The 16,303-nt window shown below is 41.9% G+C and overlaps 1 protein-coding gene across 3 annotated transcripts in view; it reads right to left on the bottom strand.

The window, feature by feature from the left end:
• Nucleotides 1–16,303, bottom strand: part of ksr2 (kinase suppressor of ras 2) — an 80,788-nt gene that overhangs the window by 34,741 nt on the left and 29,744 nt on the right. For all 3 annotated transcript variants that reach the window (XM_020098981.2, XM_020098979.2, XM_069523353.1), the window contains one exon: nt 7,677–7,849. In XM_020098981.2, coding sequence (XP_019954540.1) covers nt 7,677–7,849 — 173 coding nt within the window. The remainder of the gene's footprint in view (nt 1–7,676; nt 7,850–16,303) is intronic.

Here is a 16,303-nt window from a genome sequence, read left to right as displayed (position 1 = left end):
AACTTGAGACTGGAAAACAAAACCAAAAAATCAATAAACGACATAAGAACACAGTTTGAACATGAAGCCTGTTGAGGAACATACGTGCTGTGGACCGGGCTGAGCAGCAGTACACTGAGCAGGACTGTAAAAGATGTGTGGGGGCGTCTGCTGCACAATGTGCTGCATTATAGCACGAGTGTTAAATGACGGACGTGTAACAGGTGCCGTAGCCTCGTCACTGCTGATCCTCAAGTGTTTTAATGAGACTCCCCACAAGGTGAAAGTCAGACATCTCAACAAGTATTTGTTTGCAATGGCTGCAAAAAAGCAGGAAGTAAAAAAAAAAAAAAGGGATGAAGTAGATGACAAGGTTTTTTTTTTTTTTTTTTTTGGTCTCTGTGTGAGAAGGAAAAAAACTCAAGGAGACAAAGCCAGGTTTCACAGTTGCTATGACAACAGTTACACGCCGATCAGCCTTTTTGCAGAATATTGTGCTGTCATCTTTGACGGGCAGGAACACACAAACACACAAACACACACACACACACACACACACACACACACACACACGTAATCCTTGTGCTGAATTTACAATCGCTATCACAGCACTGGATAAAATAGCAATTACCTTGGATAAAACAAGTTTCTCTGCGAGGCTTCATAGATACTTGGTCTTTTAAGTTCTTAAGTGTGCCAGGGAGACAAGAGGGACAAGAACAGATGATGGCTGGAGGCCAAGAGGCTCCGCAGACGCTTCCTCAGTTTGAGACACAGAGGAGTGAACCGCCCGACGGAGGCCAACCTGACGCTGCACGAGGCTTTCAGGTGACGTAACCCGTCCTCTGGGTGGAAATCAAAGATCCATTGTTGACAGAAATAATCATTTAGGTAAATAAAAAAAAGTGAATACTCATGAGACTGTGTGTCAAACGTGGTCTTATGTCTTCAAGAAGTTTTTCTGTCTCTTGTCTAATCGGTTTAGGGATGCTAACAGAGGTTTATATCAAATTAAAGCTGCTCTTCCTGAAGAGTGCTGCCTGCCCCCTGCTGACATCTGGGAAATATCTGAATAAGCTCGTGTGAATACGGCAGGAAAAACGTCCAGAAACTTCACAGCACGCAAGTGGGCGTGTTGATGTTTCTAAAACGTGACGGACTCTGCTCTGATCTTCATACGTGAAAGACCGAAAAGTTCACACTGGGATCAGACGTCTTTTCACCACAGATGCAGCAGCTGTGCAGTATGTTCCCACAGACTCCTGACACTTTAACACCTGCCCTACTTTCCTGTAGGAACCAACATAACTTAACTTAACAGTTCAACTTGTCTATTGACTGACACCCATGACCTCCTCTGCAGGGTTTCATTAGTCCCAGTGAGACAAGATCTTTGCACCAGAAGCAGAGTCAATTAACCAACAGGAAGAAAAACAGAAGAATAAGAAATCGTCCCAGACCATCACATCAAATAAAACTGGCTTTGTTCAAATACACAACAAAATACCAAATTGATAAAACAGAAAATCCATCACATTATGGAGATAAAGATGAATCTTCATATTTTAAAGGCATGGTATAAAGAACATGAGTTTATTAGTTGTATTATTGGTCCAAATTAGTTTTTACGTAGAATGAGTGAAGTCAAACAGGTAATTTAACGCAGTGTCAGATCATTAATCACTGTTCATGAAAATATAAGATGCTCACATAATATTACCCATGCTGATATATATATATATATATATATATATACAACCACGTCTCCTCCATGTTAGCAGATGGGACACTGACCAAACTCAAAAGTAAGTACAAGTCAAATACATTTTTCTCCGACCGAGTCCTATGAAGCTCCTTTTTTTTTTCTTTTTTTTTTACTTCACCCAGATCAAAATTAAGGAAATATAATGTTTGTTGCCATTATTCATGTTTCAGTTCTCGGAGGGAGCTTCACTGTGGTATTACTTTCTGTTGCTAGGAGATCTGTGACATGAGTGCAAGATACACGCGAGTGGATGATGTCATCGGAACACGTGAGATAAACACTGTAAGTCGTGCACCGAGCGTGTGAAGAACCTTTAAGTCATTTATAGCCACAAGCACACACTCACACACTCCCACACTCTCTCTACCTTCCTCTCTCTCTCTCCATAACACACACACACACACACATATACGTTCTGCAGCAGGTGTGTGTGTGTGTATGTGTGTGTGTTGTTTGAGTCGCAGAGCAGTGCTGGACCTCCCAGTGGACACGAGGCATCATCACAGGCTGAGGTGTCCGTTCCATCTGTGTGAGCTCAAACAGCCGAAGGCAACAGAGGCGGCCTGTCTGTGGAAAATGTCCCTGTGAGGCCACCATAACTTTTCACAGTGGTCTAATCACTGATAACGGTAAACGACAAAAAAATGCAATAGGACGCTCCTTGCCTGCAAAAAGTTGAATTTCAACCCTTTGTTGCATTAACAACACTTATCAGCGGACCTGTTGATGTTGATGATTCGAATTTAGATTTTCTGAGCCACTTTTGTCAAATCTACAGCCCTGGATCTCATGAAGTTTTAACTCTGTAAGAGTCATGCACCAACATCTGGTCATGCAACAGAAAAGATGGAAGGGGCTTCTCCACTGAAGACACCGTCAAGCTTAGAAATCCGATATTAATTCAGATTTTAGAAGACTGTGAAGAGCTGGACGAAGCCACATGTGCTAAGTAAAGTGTTTGTAGGAACATCTGAATTGTAATCTGAAAAACGTGTGATCTGAAAAACAAGTAACAAATCCTCCATGTGCCCAGAAAACGATTTAGTCTTTCACATGCCACGATCTATACGCAGACACAGCATCGCTGAAAATGACGTCTTCCTAAACCTCGTTAAAACACTCATCTCAGCCGAGGAGCAGAGCACATGTGAAAAATAGCTTCACAAACACAATTGTTCGTTTCTCTGTGTGTTGCAACCACTGCAGCTCATTGCAACAAAGCTTTGTGAGAAAACCACAGCATGGTTTCCTGCAGGTATCAGTGATTATTGCTGTTGGTGCAGTACGGCGTCTTCACACCTGACACCAGCTCAGTTTTGAACATTGAGTTCTTCATAGAGAAGAACTGAAGATACGTATATACGATATGTAAACATTTGAAATGGAAAGGAAACCAACATCCACAAAAGGCTATGAAATAATAATAATAATTATTATTATTATTACTTACTTTATCCACCATTCATATAAATAATTTCTGTTTTTTTTAATACAATAAATCCAGATTAGAAGTCCCACTGACCCCAATTCATTTTTTATAGAGTCAGTTTCAACACGTCACTAAACAAGGAGCTAAAGAAGTAAATTCTAAAGTTACTGCAGATATTTTTTATATATTCCAGCAACATGAATATATAACAGGAGACCCTGCATGACAATGCACTCTGTTTAGTGTATATTTACGTCGTAGTTGGACTAAAACATTTCTCCATAGCATGTAAACGCTACAACATCGACCACTGACGACCCAGAGCGATGGTGATTCATGCAGTAACAGTCGCTACCGAGCCACTGAGGGTTTATTGTCCAGGGAGAAGTGGATGACTGAGCAAGAGAGTGGTTTTAGACACAGCCGGAGAGACGTGAGACGAGCTCACCAGCAGACTCCTGCAGGAGTCAATCCTTGTGCCATCAATAAATATCTACGTATAAAAATAGAATCAAGTAAAAATAAATGCTCGCATCCACTCGTCAAACACATCATGAACTTCCACCCATACATTCTGAGGTAGATAATAGTGGATATGAGATAATCACACATTGGGGGAAGAACAAGTGTCGTTTAGTTTGTGCAGAAATTCATGTGCCCGACCGATGTCAAATATTAAAATGTTAATAACTTTGTTAAGCATTTTTTCTTCAAAAAAAAAAGTCGGTTTGGCCCATGTCCCATCAACTAACATGGAGGACCAAGAGTTTATGATCTATACTGCTACCAGCCACCAGGGGGCAATTGGCTTCACTCTTAGGGAGCTGTCATGTTGTCGATCTTTATTTTAAGTCTGTGATATGAACTCATTCACTGTTGGTCTTGTTTCTTTACAATAAGCGACATAGAATAATTTCAACTGTTGTGTGCAGATTCATTCTAAAACTATTGACATCTTTCTTCCGACCACACAAGCAGAAATACTCTGGTGTGAACACTGTGGCTTTGACTGGGCACTGACTCATCCTGGGCAGACAGGTTTGATAACCTCAGCCAGTCCTCTGGGTCCTCCGCGTCTTTCGACTCAGATGACTAAAGAGATCCTGACGTATGAGATGGCGATACCAAAATCCCAAACATAGACCCGGGGATGGATATTTAGCCTGGCTGACTGGGCACACACACACACACACACACACACACACACACATGCGCGCCTGTCCACATTCTCATGCAGCTATTCAGACATCAACACACGTACGCCGCTCCTGAAATAACAACTGAGGGTCTGAAACAGAAAAAGAAAACATTTCAGGTTTTATTGAAGCACAACGAGCAGTGAAAGATAACGTCGTGTCACTCAGCTCATACAAACCTTCTAGTTCTTTTTCTTTTACCAACAAATATGAATAATTTGGGATAAAAACATTAAAAATAGCAACACATAAAAAAACATAAATAAAAAGAGAAGAACAAGAAGCTGAGGTGTAAACCTCCGGGGATTGAAAAGCTTAAACTCTACAGTTTGTTACATGTTGAAGCTGTGAAAGGAAAGACAGTAATTACGTTTAGTGAATAAACAGATAAAAGACGGAGATAAACTTTATTTGGCCTGCGGGGCAAATTTCACTTAAACTGGGCGCTGCTGCTGCACAACACGGTCTGACAGGACCAGACGGATCCGCTACACTGCAGGAACACAGTCATCTGAGTCAACGTGCAAACACTCGGCATTTACAACTGTGATCCAAACCAAGACAAACAACAGAAAAGTGTTTTGTTAGAGTCAAATCTGTATTTTGGTGAACTTGAGGCCTGAGGGGTGATGCTGATGAGCGAGCGTGTTCGCCGACAGCAGCTGCTAAACCCGAAAAGAGGCGTGGAAACATTGTCCACAGCGGTTTTTTTCTTTCTACAAACAAAGCTGTGAAACCCACCATGTCTAATTCTGTGTGTTTGCAGGAGGATTATAAATAAAGCAACACGTACTTGTTCCTAAAATCTCCGTCTACGTAAGACGCTCTATCTCTGCTGCAGAGCCTGGAGCGGAGGACACTCCAGCTCAGTGGGTTATCAGTGTGCACCCTTACAAACACACACACACACACACACACACACACACACACACACAGGAGAAGCTTCATTGTGAATGAATAATGTCGTCATTATTATCTCGAGCTCCGACTTCGCTGGAAGCAGGGTATTATTTTTCTGCTCCCGTGTGTGCGTGTAGGTGCAAGATGTTTCAAAAATGCATGGACTGATCTCGGTGGGGATATCAACTGGCAGATTAACTTTTGGAGCGGGTTGGTCAAAGGTCAAGCTCCGAAATCTACTTCCTATATTGATCAGAAATTCAATTCACAGAATCTCACAAATGGCGTCGCTATGTGTGACCATTCACAGCATCGCTTTGTGTTCGGACTTTGTTTTATGTATTTGGATTTGACTTTGTTTGCACTTTTATTTTGAAGCCACTGTCCTCTGACTTGGTTATTTCCTGCCTTTGCCTCGTTACAAGCAATAACATTAAGGATTTATGTTGATGTCATTATGAAATGGCATTTTATTATATACACTTAGCATATAAGTTAATATTGCTTGATTGGGGGAATATACAACATGTACACAGGTACTTGCAATACCATAAAAAGATTTGATGTATTTAGGTATCATCAACATGTCAACAAATAGAAGAAACAGATTTCTATCAACTCCAGCTTCTTCTCAGAATAATTCATCTTCCATGACCCTGAGAGCTGAAGGTCTAGAACCCGTCCACAACTTGTCTATACTTTGACATTTTGCTAACAGCCAAACTGAGGGTGAATTTAATTAAAGACAAACCAGGTGATACACGACTTTCATGAAAATGTCAAGTTAAATTCGGCAGAGGCGTTTCCGTCTCAATAACAACGGTGACAGCTGCAGCGGTGGTTGAATGACGAACGCTTGATTTGTTTCGACAGGTGAAAACACTGATGCTAACACATAGAAGAACAAAAAATAACTCCTGTGACACAGTCTGTTATTTAGAATATGACCCAAACTGAGTGATGCAAACAGCTCGGCTGATGGTTCTGATCGACTGACACTGGAGCGTGACGACCAGCGACGACTCGTACCTGGAACGTTAAAATGTATAACCATGTATTCTGATCTGAAATCTACAGCAGAGAGAATGAACTCGGGTGAGAAGCACAAAAACAGCCGCAAATGCCATCATCATCATCATCATCATCGTCATCATCATCATCATCACTACCATGTGACATCAGTCATGTGTCCCAAAGAGATGCACTTCCCAGCAACTTTATCAAAATTGAAATTTCCCTTCTGCACATTTGTCCTAAAGGTTAAATATGTTGTCTCCCAAGTTATAAATGTCAATATATATGTTTTAGAATAGTTTCACAGCATTTCTTCCAGAAGATCAGAGGTCAGCCAAGTGTTTCAGACACAGGCTGAAAAGAGGAGCTGCAGCAGGTTTAAGGACAGTGACGTGTTTTCTGAACATTAGAGCATGAAAACCTTTCCAAGCAATAACACACATTTAAATGAAGAACATGAATATGAGCAGAATTTCTCCGTTAAGCATTGATGAAGCTATTAATCACTTAAAACTCTATAAAGACAGAGTGGTGCTGACGCCTTTCTACTGCGCTTTGCCCCGAATATCCACATGTACCTGCACTTCGCCAATGAACTGGGTGTTTTGTTTTCATCTCAACGTGTCTTTTTCAATAACGTACCTCCTTATTTCTCTGTCCTCTCATGCATATGCTGTGGTTATTCCATGTCATGCCTCCACCAATAAATATGCACTGCTGCGTCCCACATACCAGTTAGTCAAGGTCTACAGCTATTCACACCACTAAGTGACGGCCATACATCACTCCTTTCTTGACACGACCTCCATTACTTTCTATTTTGTCTGCCTTCCCCCATCTCCTCCTCGGGCTAATGGCTTCCGCAGTACGCTCATAATGCATCGGCCAATCAGGCTGCCAGTGTGCGGCAACACACCACCTCCGGTCTTTATGGCTCCGGCTGATTGTTCATTTTGTTGCATTTTCTGACACAGACGCACTTTAGTATATTTCTATGGTGGTAAGAAAAGGTTATGGGTATTGTGCTTTTTTTGTTCAACGCAGGGAGGTTGGTTAGGTTTTGTTCCCCCGATGTCAGGGCAGACAAAAGACTAAGTTAGATTAGATTAATTCTTAGAAAGGGATAAGGAAAGATGTTTTCCACAGGGTCGGACGTCTTTGTCTTTGAAAAGATAAAAGAAACAGATTTGGAGTTTCTAAATCCCAGGTTCAGTTTTCAACCCCGGGGTGTTTTCGGGGCAACGAGCAGACCGACCCGGCAGAAATGAAACATTGCCTGAGAACTGAATAAGCACATGTCAGAAGGGATTCAAATATGAAAGAGATATATTAGAAAATCTCATTTCATAAATGCTTGAGTGTGAGCTCATTAAAAAGAGACGAGGTCACTTACTTGCAGAGGGTGTTTCGGCGTGGACGGGAGGCGTGGAGGGGATGAAGGAGGGGAAGAAGAAGGATCGCAGGGATCGCTCGGTGTGGAGCGGTGAGCGCTGCGTGGGCAGATTCTCACAGCTGCCCACGCTGCTGTGGATCTTAAGGTTCAAGGGCTTGGTCTTCTTCTTGGCTCTGAGGGAAACAAGACAAGGAAAATTAACAAACGACAGGCGTGAGCTCATCAGATTAGAGACGGAGGAACAAACGCTTTTTAAATTCTAACGGCAGTAAAAACAATAATAACAATAAGTGTGAGCGTGTTTGCTTTTGTTCTTACGTGTGAAAACACGAGTGTCACTTTGATGTGTTTGATTTTCAGACGTTTTTAAGCAAAGTTAAACTTCTGTTGAGCAGCTATTGACACATTCTGGGACAAACGCTGACAGATTACAGGAATGTGGCTCATTTCATTTCTGCGGCATCGACAAAAATGCCTCCTACTCCCTTGCTTTTTTTTTTAAAAGTATAAAATTACCCAAAACTCAAATGAAAATTCAACATTCACAACATCACCGTTAACCATTTGGCTTCAGTGATGAAGGTGCAGAGGCTTCAGACACAATCACACAGCAGAGACACCAATTTCTCCACCCACAGTAATCCATACACATCGACCATACCGCCACAATACATGTTGCATTCTGAGTAAGTGATGTGACTCTTTTTTTGTAGAAAACCTTCTCTGCTCCACCATTAACTGTCATTATTATTATTCCCTCCACCCACACACACACTGGATCCCCCTCAGCTGAATGCAGTTAGTTCACGCGAGCTCTCGGAGGGGTATGAGAGTCACCCTGGGGGACAAAGAGGGGTGAGAGAGAGGTACTCAGAGAAAAAGTCTTCCACAGTATCGTCACTTTTAACATCTATTTTAACTCTTGATCTGTAACTGTATTAAAACTTAATAAGTCAATTCAATTTATTTGGTAGTATTTGTGTGTTTTTTCTTTTTTTTAGATATTTATAATACATTTTCTGATTGAACTGTGAAATATTAAGCCTTAATTACGTTTCTTTGTCATAAAATTTTAATTACAACACCAGAGGATAATCACGTTTTGGGGATTCCTGTGTAGATGATCACATGAAATGCAGATAGAGATGGTTCGTCTCTATTAACAGCTACGTTAACACAGATAAATTGAAAAGAAGATGTATTTCAGTCCACGCGTTCCTCCTCTCTTGCTCTCCACGAGGACTGTTTACCAAAGCCCGATCATTTGTGATCGGTCAAACTAGAAAATCTGTTAATTTTGAACATTTTAAAAAGATAAAATAGAAGAAAAACAATTAAAAAACTTGCAAAAACATTTAATGTCCCAACCGAAATGGTGTGAAAGTGGCAAAATGCAGCTCCCCCTAGTGTCCATCTGAACTTTGAATCGTACAACAAGAGAACCAGAAAACAAACAAAAATCAATACTCTGTGCCTCAGAACTGTAACATTTTCTGCACAACCACAAACACACACTGCAGATATGACGGCACCCACATGAAACAGTGTGTACTGTCATAACATAGGAGCGGGAGTTCAGCGATAAGGATACAGCGCGAGGTTGAGTGTGACGTTCTTGAACCACTGCCAGGAAGAAGAAAGGAAAGCGCAGACGGGATGATGAAGGCAGACGCGATGGGGCGGACGGATCATCGCACGAGATAAAAACGAGTCATTTGATATTTAATGATGGATTTAATGTCTGTACTGTTTCATTGATGCTAATCTACAACATTACTGTCAGTTTTTTTTTTTTTTACAAATTGTTGGATATTATTCTCGCAAGCGTAAAGTGAACATCTTAAGAACACGTGTGTTGTACTGACAAGATACTGGCAGGATAATTCGCAGGAACTGATTCAACAGTGGTTAAGTAGTAATTTCTCATATTCATAAAAACCTGCAGCGTTAATCTGTATAATTGCACCAGTTAAAAAAATAAATAAATGAATAGAAAAACAAATATAAAGACACGTTATGTCACATTCCATTCATTTTATTTACTCCTGCCAGGATTTAATTGAAATTAAAAGGTTGTTTTTTAGACTTGTGTTATATATTAATTATGAATTTTACAAATGATATCTTTCATCAGAGGATTAAATCCCTCTCTAATCCTGCAGACTGGTCATTTAATGAATTTGGACAAAGCTGGGGGATTACAGTATAACACCCAACACCTGTGTCTGTTAAATCCCTGGTTTTTGGCAGGAGCTTGTGAATTACTTGAAAAACAAGAGCTTTTTTTTTTTCTCATGTCAGATCTCAAGTCACCTGTAATTTCCCTTAATCACCGGCTTCTGTTTTCTGCTTCCTTTAGGGGGGACCTGTCATTTCTGATCGCAGGTTTGGATAATTAAGCCCGAAAGCACAATTTGTCTTTGTCAGCTCGTCATGCAACTTGTTGAAGTAAAACTTTTGTGTATTATCACCTGTAAGTACGCGGAGGAAACTATGAACCAAGAGAACTGAAAGGGGCAAACCTGTTCGTAACAGTGTGTCATTTGATTGTAAATATTCGAGTTGTATCTTAAAGAACATTTTAAATGATTTTCTTTATACTTGGTTCACTTCCTGGTCGGAGTTTGGATTGTGTCCCCGAAATCAGAGGCTTCGTTCAAAGACCGATTGCATCACAGCGGTGCGACTAGGCTGACGCATTTCGAAAGCTCCGACAAATTCCCCCAAACAACTGCATCCTTTCATCCCCGAGCTATGAAAGCTCCAACTGGTGGATCCTTCTCGGGCCAACCTATCCCAGGATTCATTGCTCTCCAGAGATAAACAAGATCAAAATGTCGGATGCTCACACTTTTTAAACGTACTTATCGAGCTTCAACTCAACAGCTAACGCCACATGTTGAAAAACTACAGGGCAATAAAACGTTCTCGTCATGACCAACTGCAGCTCTGTTGCTATGCAGCAGAAGAAAACGATGCAGATGTTTGCTTCAGCCCTCACAGTCTACGCAGCCCACAATGGATTCACCTATGTGGGACCTGGGGTTAGAAGTTTGGACTGTGTTATTGGTCGGTCACCCACATTGAGTCTCTCTGCAGGAGCAGATCATTCTGACAGTCAGAGGCTCTGAGTTCGACAGGACCTGGAACAAACTGAGGACGACACATGAAATACAGAAGGAATGACGTCTGAAGCTGTACATTTTTTAATTCCCCGCAGGTCGATGCTTTTTTTTTTTTTTTACGCTCGCTGCAACTCCAGGAGAACATGAGGTGACTTTGTGATGATCGCTGGAAATAAACAACCTCCGTTGTCTCATGTTAGAGAAATAATCCACTCACTGTTAATTAACTCCCAGAAAATGATTTATGCAAAAGTGAGATTCAGTCAGACGGATCTGATCAGACTCTAACTTGTTTCTTTTCTCCTCCTCTCAGTCTTAATTTGGTCAACCTCAAACTTTTTAAGTGAATCACACATTGACTGAAGTTCAACTCACACTCAGGGCCCCCCCCCCCCCCACCCTCCCAGGGCCTCACATTCACACCTCGGCCCCCACTGTGAATTTGATGTGTGTGAACGTGAAGCGGCCCGAATCAGGTTCACACGTCACACCAAGTTCAAAGGGGGGGAAAGGGACGCTCGATAATTGCCTATCAACATCTGACCAGTGACCGACGCCAGCATGAGTTTGGTTTCTACCGGTGAAGAAATGGCGGCCAAAAGAAAAAAAATGAAGTAAAAGACGACAGAGGGTAGAGAAAGTAAAGATTCAATTATCTCCCAGCACAGTCGTTAACGTCATGTTAATGTTTTCATCCTTGTTTTCGACTCGAGGTGAAACATAATGGTCTGACTCCTACTTTTATATAAACTGAAATTACTTTTGTCGATATTTTGCAAATGATTGTTTTTGTTATTTGATTGATCGATCACATGTTTATGACGCAACTCAGTTCATTTCAGATTTGCTTATTTATTTCACGCTGAAGTTACTTTTGTGTAGAGACACAATGTTTTCAGACTTATTTCGGGGGTTGGTATCGATGAGTCAATTTCATGTGGATGTAAATTGTGGCTTTATTCAGCTGCTGTACAGTAACAGATATACAGAGAGAGAAACCCGTAACTACCACTGATGTGTAACTGAGAAACGTTAATGTGACTTTAGCTTTATAGGCTGGTTTTAATTTAAGGGGATTGTTAAGTCTTGGTGGAGGTTTGCGCTTCTTTAAGTGCTGTTCTAGATAGTTTCTTTTTTATTTCTTCTACCGAGGAAGTTAGTGTTTGATTGCTGTTCGTCTGCAGAACATACGCAGAAACTTTTACTTAAGCTTGGTGGAAGGGTGCTTTATGGGCCGGGGGAGAACCCATTACATTTTGGAGTGGATTCAATTAAAAAGGACAGATCCAGGATTCTTTGGGAAACTTTCTTTTACATTGTGAGAGAGAGTGAAAGCCTTGGAGGACGTATGGGAGCGTCCTAGTTTCAAACATAGTTTGTGTTGTTGTTGTTGGGTGACAAACACAAACCAAACAGATAGAGACAAACAAAGCAAAGGAGGAAATGCCACGTTTACGCTTTAAAAACTGAAATTTTGAGTCAAATCTCAAGACGTGTCTTGCAAAGTGATGCTCATTAACTGTTAAATCCCACAGGATTTGATCCTCATGTCAGTGTCTCTCACTCCCGACACTGACTCATGCAATCAGACCTGCAGCCCCGCACTCCTCTCCCATCTCCTGCAATAAGGAAGCAGGCTGCAGGTTATCACTTCTCCGACACAGAGCCTTTGTCAGCTATTCCGATTAGCCCACTTTATGCCATTTGAATCCAAATGAAACCATTCATCTCCCTGCATGCGCCTTCATCCTCTCCTCTAATGACTTGTTAGATGTTTGGGGAGGGAGAAGTGAAAATGGATGTGAAGAGAAAGGCAGAGGATTCCCAGATTTTTGGTTTTGAAAATGCGCGTCGGTGACTCCGCAGTTTGTTAAAGCGCCTCCATTCAGATGTCTCTACTCATCATATGAAAAGTTCAAGGAAGAAGAAAGTTGAAAAGAAAAGAGAGAGAGGGAGAAGAAGGGAAGAGGTGGGTGACTTGTCAAGAGAAATCAGCGAAGGTGTGAATAGTTAAGTTGTCCTTTGATGGAGTGAAGAACTGCACATCACGATGTTTGTCACATTTCAGGTTTTATCTGTGAGTCTCTCATCCCCAGGTCTCCCACATGGAGTAAACAGGAACACCGAAGCTTTTTTCATTCAGGCATTTCTACTTGATTTAATTATCATTGTGCCATGTTCATTACCTGCTTCCTTCCTGTTGGATGTTTTCTGACACTGTCTCAGACGTCTGTTATGTTTATTTTGAGTGTGTGAGTGTGCAGCCTGAAGTTTGAAGAACGTTTATCTGTGCTCATGAGAAGTCATGACGTTGGTAGATAATGGCTTGTTTTCTCTCGCTGATGATCTTCAGGCTTTGACTCAACCATCATCCATCCATTACATGTAATGCTTCTCCATTTAAGGGTCGTCACGCCATCTCAACGGCGGAGTTAATCCATCACTTCCTGTCTCTGCCTGCGGCTTCACCTCTCGCCTACAAAAACTCTGTTGGTATTTTCTGTGGAGAAACATTCGACTCGTGTGATAAAAGAAACTAGTTGGACTGAAAATGGTCGACGGTGAATGGAAGATAACGACTTGGGGCGAATATCCGCTCTCGGCCCAGAGGTACAGTGGGTAACACACAGTAAGAACTTTCCCGGTTCAAATCCGGTCTCGGTTTTTCTTTTAGCGACTTTCCTAAATCTCCAAATTAAGGTTCGGTTGATTACAGAGTCAACAAATTGTGAATGGTTGTTTATGTTGACGCTCCCTCGCTCGCTTGGATTGACTCCAGGCCCCGCCCACAATAAGCTTTGTAGATATTGGATAGATAGAAGTAAAAATCCGTAACGAGAGATCGATCTTCATCCCAAACTTTCTAGAGGTTTACAGTTTTTAATATGTGGTTGTCATTTCAAAACATTCAAGCAAGGAAAAATGTGACATTCATGCAAACACACACGTGTGTTCATTCCGCCCACTCCCTCCACACGCTCATTACAGCGACACCTTCAAGTAAAAGTTCTGATCAAGGACGGAGCAGAAAGCAGGAGACCAGCGAACCTTCAAATGACATACTTCCTTTACGTTGCGACACATCAAGAGGATTTTTGAAAAAGGCATGAATATTGCACCGCTTCCTTCTTAACTAGCTCCCGGTCGCTCACTATTCAAGTGGCACATCTCAACAGTGAAGCTGTGATACTGCAAAACATTCGAGCTCCGTCTAATTAACACTTGTGTCCATCACAGAAAGTAAATTACTTTGCAGGATTCCATCTGCTTATACCTCCACTCTCTGCCACAGAAATACGTAGGGAGCTCTGCCGAGACCCACGCGGCAAGAAAAAAGCACCCTGTTGCTTTTTATGCAAATGGAACTGTGGAATAATATCTCTGGCAGCCTCTGCTCTTTGCTGCTTTAATAAAGTTGGTGGGAAATGAAATAAAGGTGACTGGAATAATGATTACAACAGAGAATTACTGGCAGCCCTTTGAGCACTTTCATCCAAACCAAGTTGTCTTGCTTTCAGAAGTCTGTGGCGTCAGTCTTCAGCTGAATAAATCGCCGGCAGTCTGCTGAATATTCTCCTTCTTCAAACTTCATCTAAAGGGAATTTATTGCTATTGTACATTTTCGAACTCATGTATTTTCATCAGTTGGCCGATAGATATAAATCGCCCGATACGAGCCTTTCACAGTTTGCAGATATAAAAGATATGAAGGTGTTTAATTTATTTATGTTTATGTTCAACTACCAGACGCCTGATTGTCTCGCTCGCTAACTTCTGGCGTCTCCGCTTCAGCTGTGACGTCTTTCCCTCTGAACACTCCGGTCATACACAGTACTGTCACACACACACACACACACACACACACACACACACACACACACACACACACACACACAGAGGACTGTGACTAACGCACACTCCATCCTCAGGGACTGAAAAAATAAATACATCTTGTTGTGCACTTTTTGTTAATATGTTTTTTGCACTATAAATATGGTTTCCTCCACCTTCTGTGTATAGTTATTTGCAGAAGCTGCTATTGTTTTTTTATTGTATTTTTATATGTAGAATTATCCTCGGGATAGAATCCTCTTAAAGTTTTATTGTCCCTGATGACAACAAAGATCTTGAATCTAATGTGAGCTTGGACTGAAGACAGGCCGGTTAGTGACAGACAATCATTTCATTCAGGCCGAATCCCGTTCATTACTGAATTCATTTTTCAAAACAACTTTATTGAGGGCTATCGGCGTATTAAACTGGAAAATGATCAAGCCTCAATTACGTTTCTTTGTCGTGAGGTTTTAATCGACTCCCTAATGTCTGCATCTGCCCCCAAGATCCATTCCTGTCAGGCTCTGATTGTACTGGGATAATGGTTGTACACAATTATCTTTAAATTAATGTTTGGGTCAGAACGTCAACACTTCAGCAGTACTGTCTCGGCTCCCTTAAAGAAATATAGTGACAGTAAAGAAGGAGGGTTTAGATTGTATCGGCTGCCTGTAACCAGAGAAACTGAGAACAACAGGTAGCAACAGGACATTGTACATTTCAGCTCATCTCTCCTGTTTACTTGTTTACTTGTTTAATCCAGATGTAGTTTGTTTGAGCTGAGGGAGGATCTGGAAGAGTCTCAATCTCTGAACTACTCAGATCATCCAAGCAACCGTGAGACGCCGCTGCGCTGCCTCTGCAGACGTCACCTCTAAATATAACATGTTTGTTAACACACATGTGTCGTGGAACAGGAGAGGGTGTGTCGGGCAGCCCACTGTGTGTAGGTGTGTGTGTGTGCGCGCAACCCACGATCTTTGTTCTGGTCGTGGCTCCGTGTCTCATCATGACGACATCTGCGGATCACCTGTTGAGACGTTCGGATGATAATAACTCAAGAGTAAAAAATAAATAAAACTTGCTCTGCCTCCTTCCCTCTCTTGTTTTCTCCTCTTTAACTGTCAGCGTCTCCCACTGTGATGTGGGTGGGCGTCAGTGCGCTGCGAGAGGGCAGGGGAGGCACAGCGCTCTCTGCGGGGATGGAAATCGTGCACCTGGATGATGGATTGAAAGCTGAGCGTGATGCAGAGGAAACTGCGAGACGCTCAAGGTGAAAGAGAAGGAGTGAAAAAAGAGACGTGTGTGAGAGCGACGGGATGTGAGAGGGAGGCGATGACCACCTGAGAAGCCAGTGGTTTGGAGCGAGGGAGCAGGGACAGACGAGTTGACAGGAGGGCGGACTGTGACACGTGGTCTTTACATTCGCTTTTCGGGGGAAGTGTGCGGGTGCAAACTGACACAGGCTGCGTGGTAATTATATTCTTACATGCAGTTTGTATATGAAGCCATCGATAATTAGTGTAGTGATGTTGTTATTTAGGTCCCACCGATACACACACCCTCGACCAATCACAAGTCAGCTGTCAATCGTGACATTTCGCCGTCTTCATCAAACTAATCAAAACTGAACTTGAATAAACATCAGCGCCATAAAAAGATGAAAAT

This window comes from Paralichthys olivaceus, chromosome 4 (genome assembly GCF_024713975.1).
Source record: "Paralichthys olivaceus isolate ysfri-2021 chromosome 4, ASM2471397v2, whole genome shotgun sequence".
Lineage (NCBI taxonomy): Eukaryota > Metazoa > Chordata > Actinopteri > Pleuronectiformes > Paralichthyidae > Paralichthys > Paralichthys olivaceus.
The sequence above is the reverse complement of the archived record's forward strand: the minus strand, read 5'-3'. Positions and strand labels throughout refer to the sequence as shown.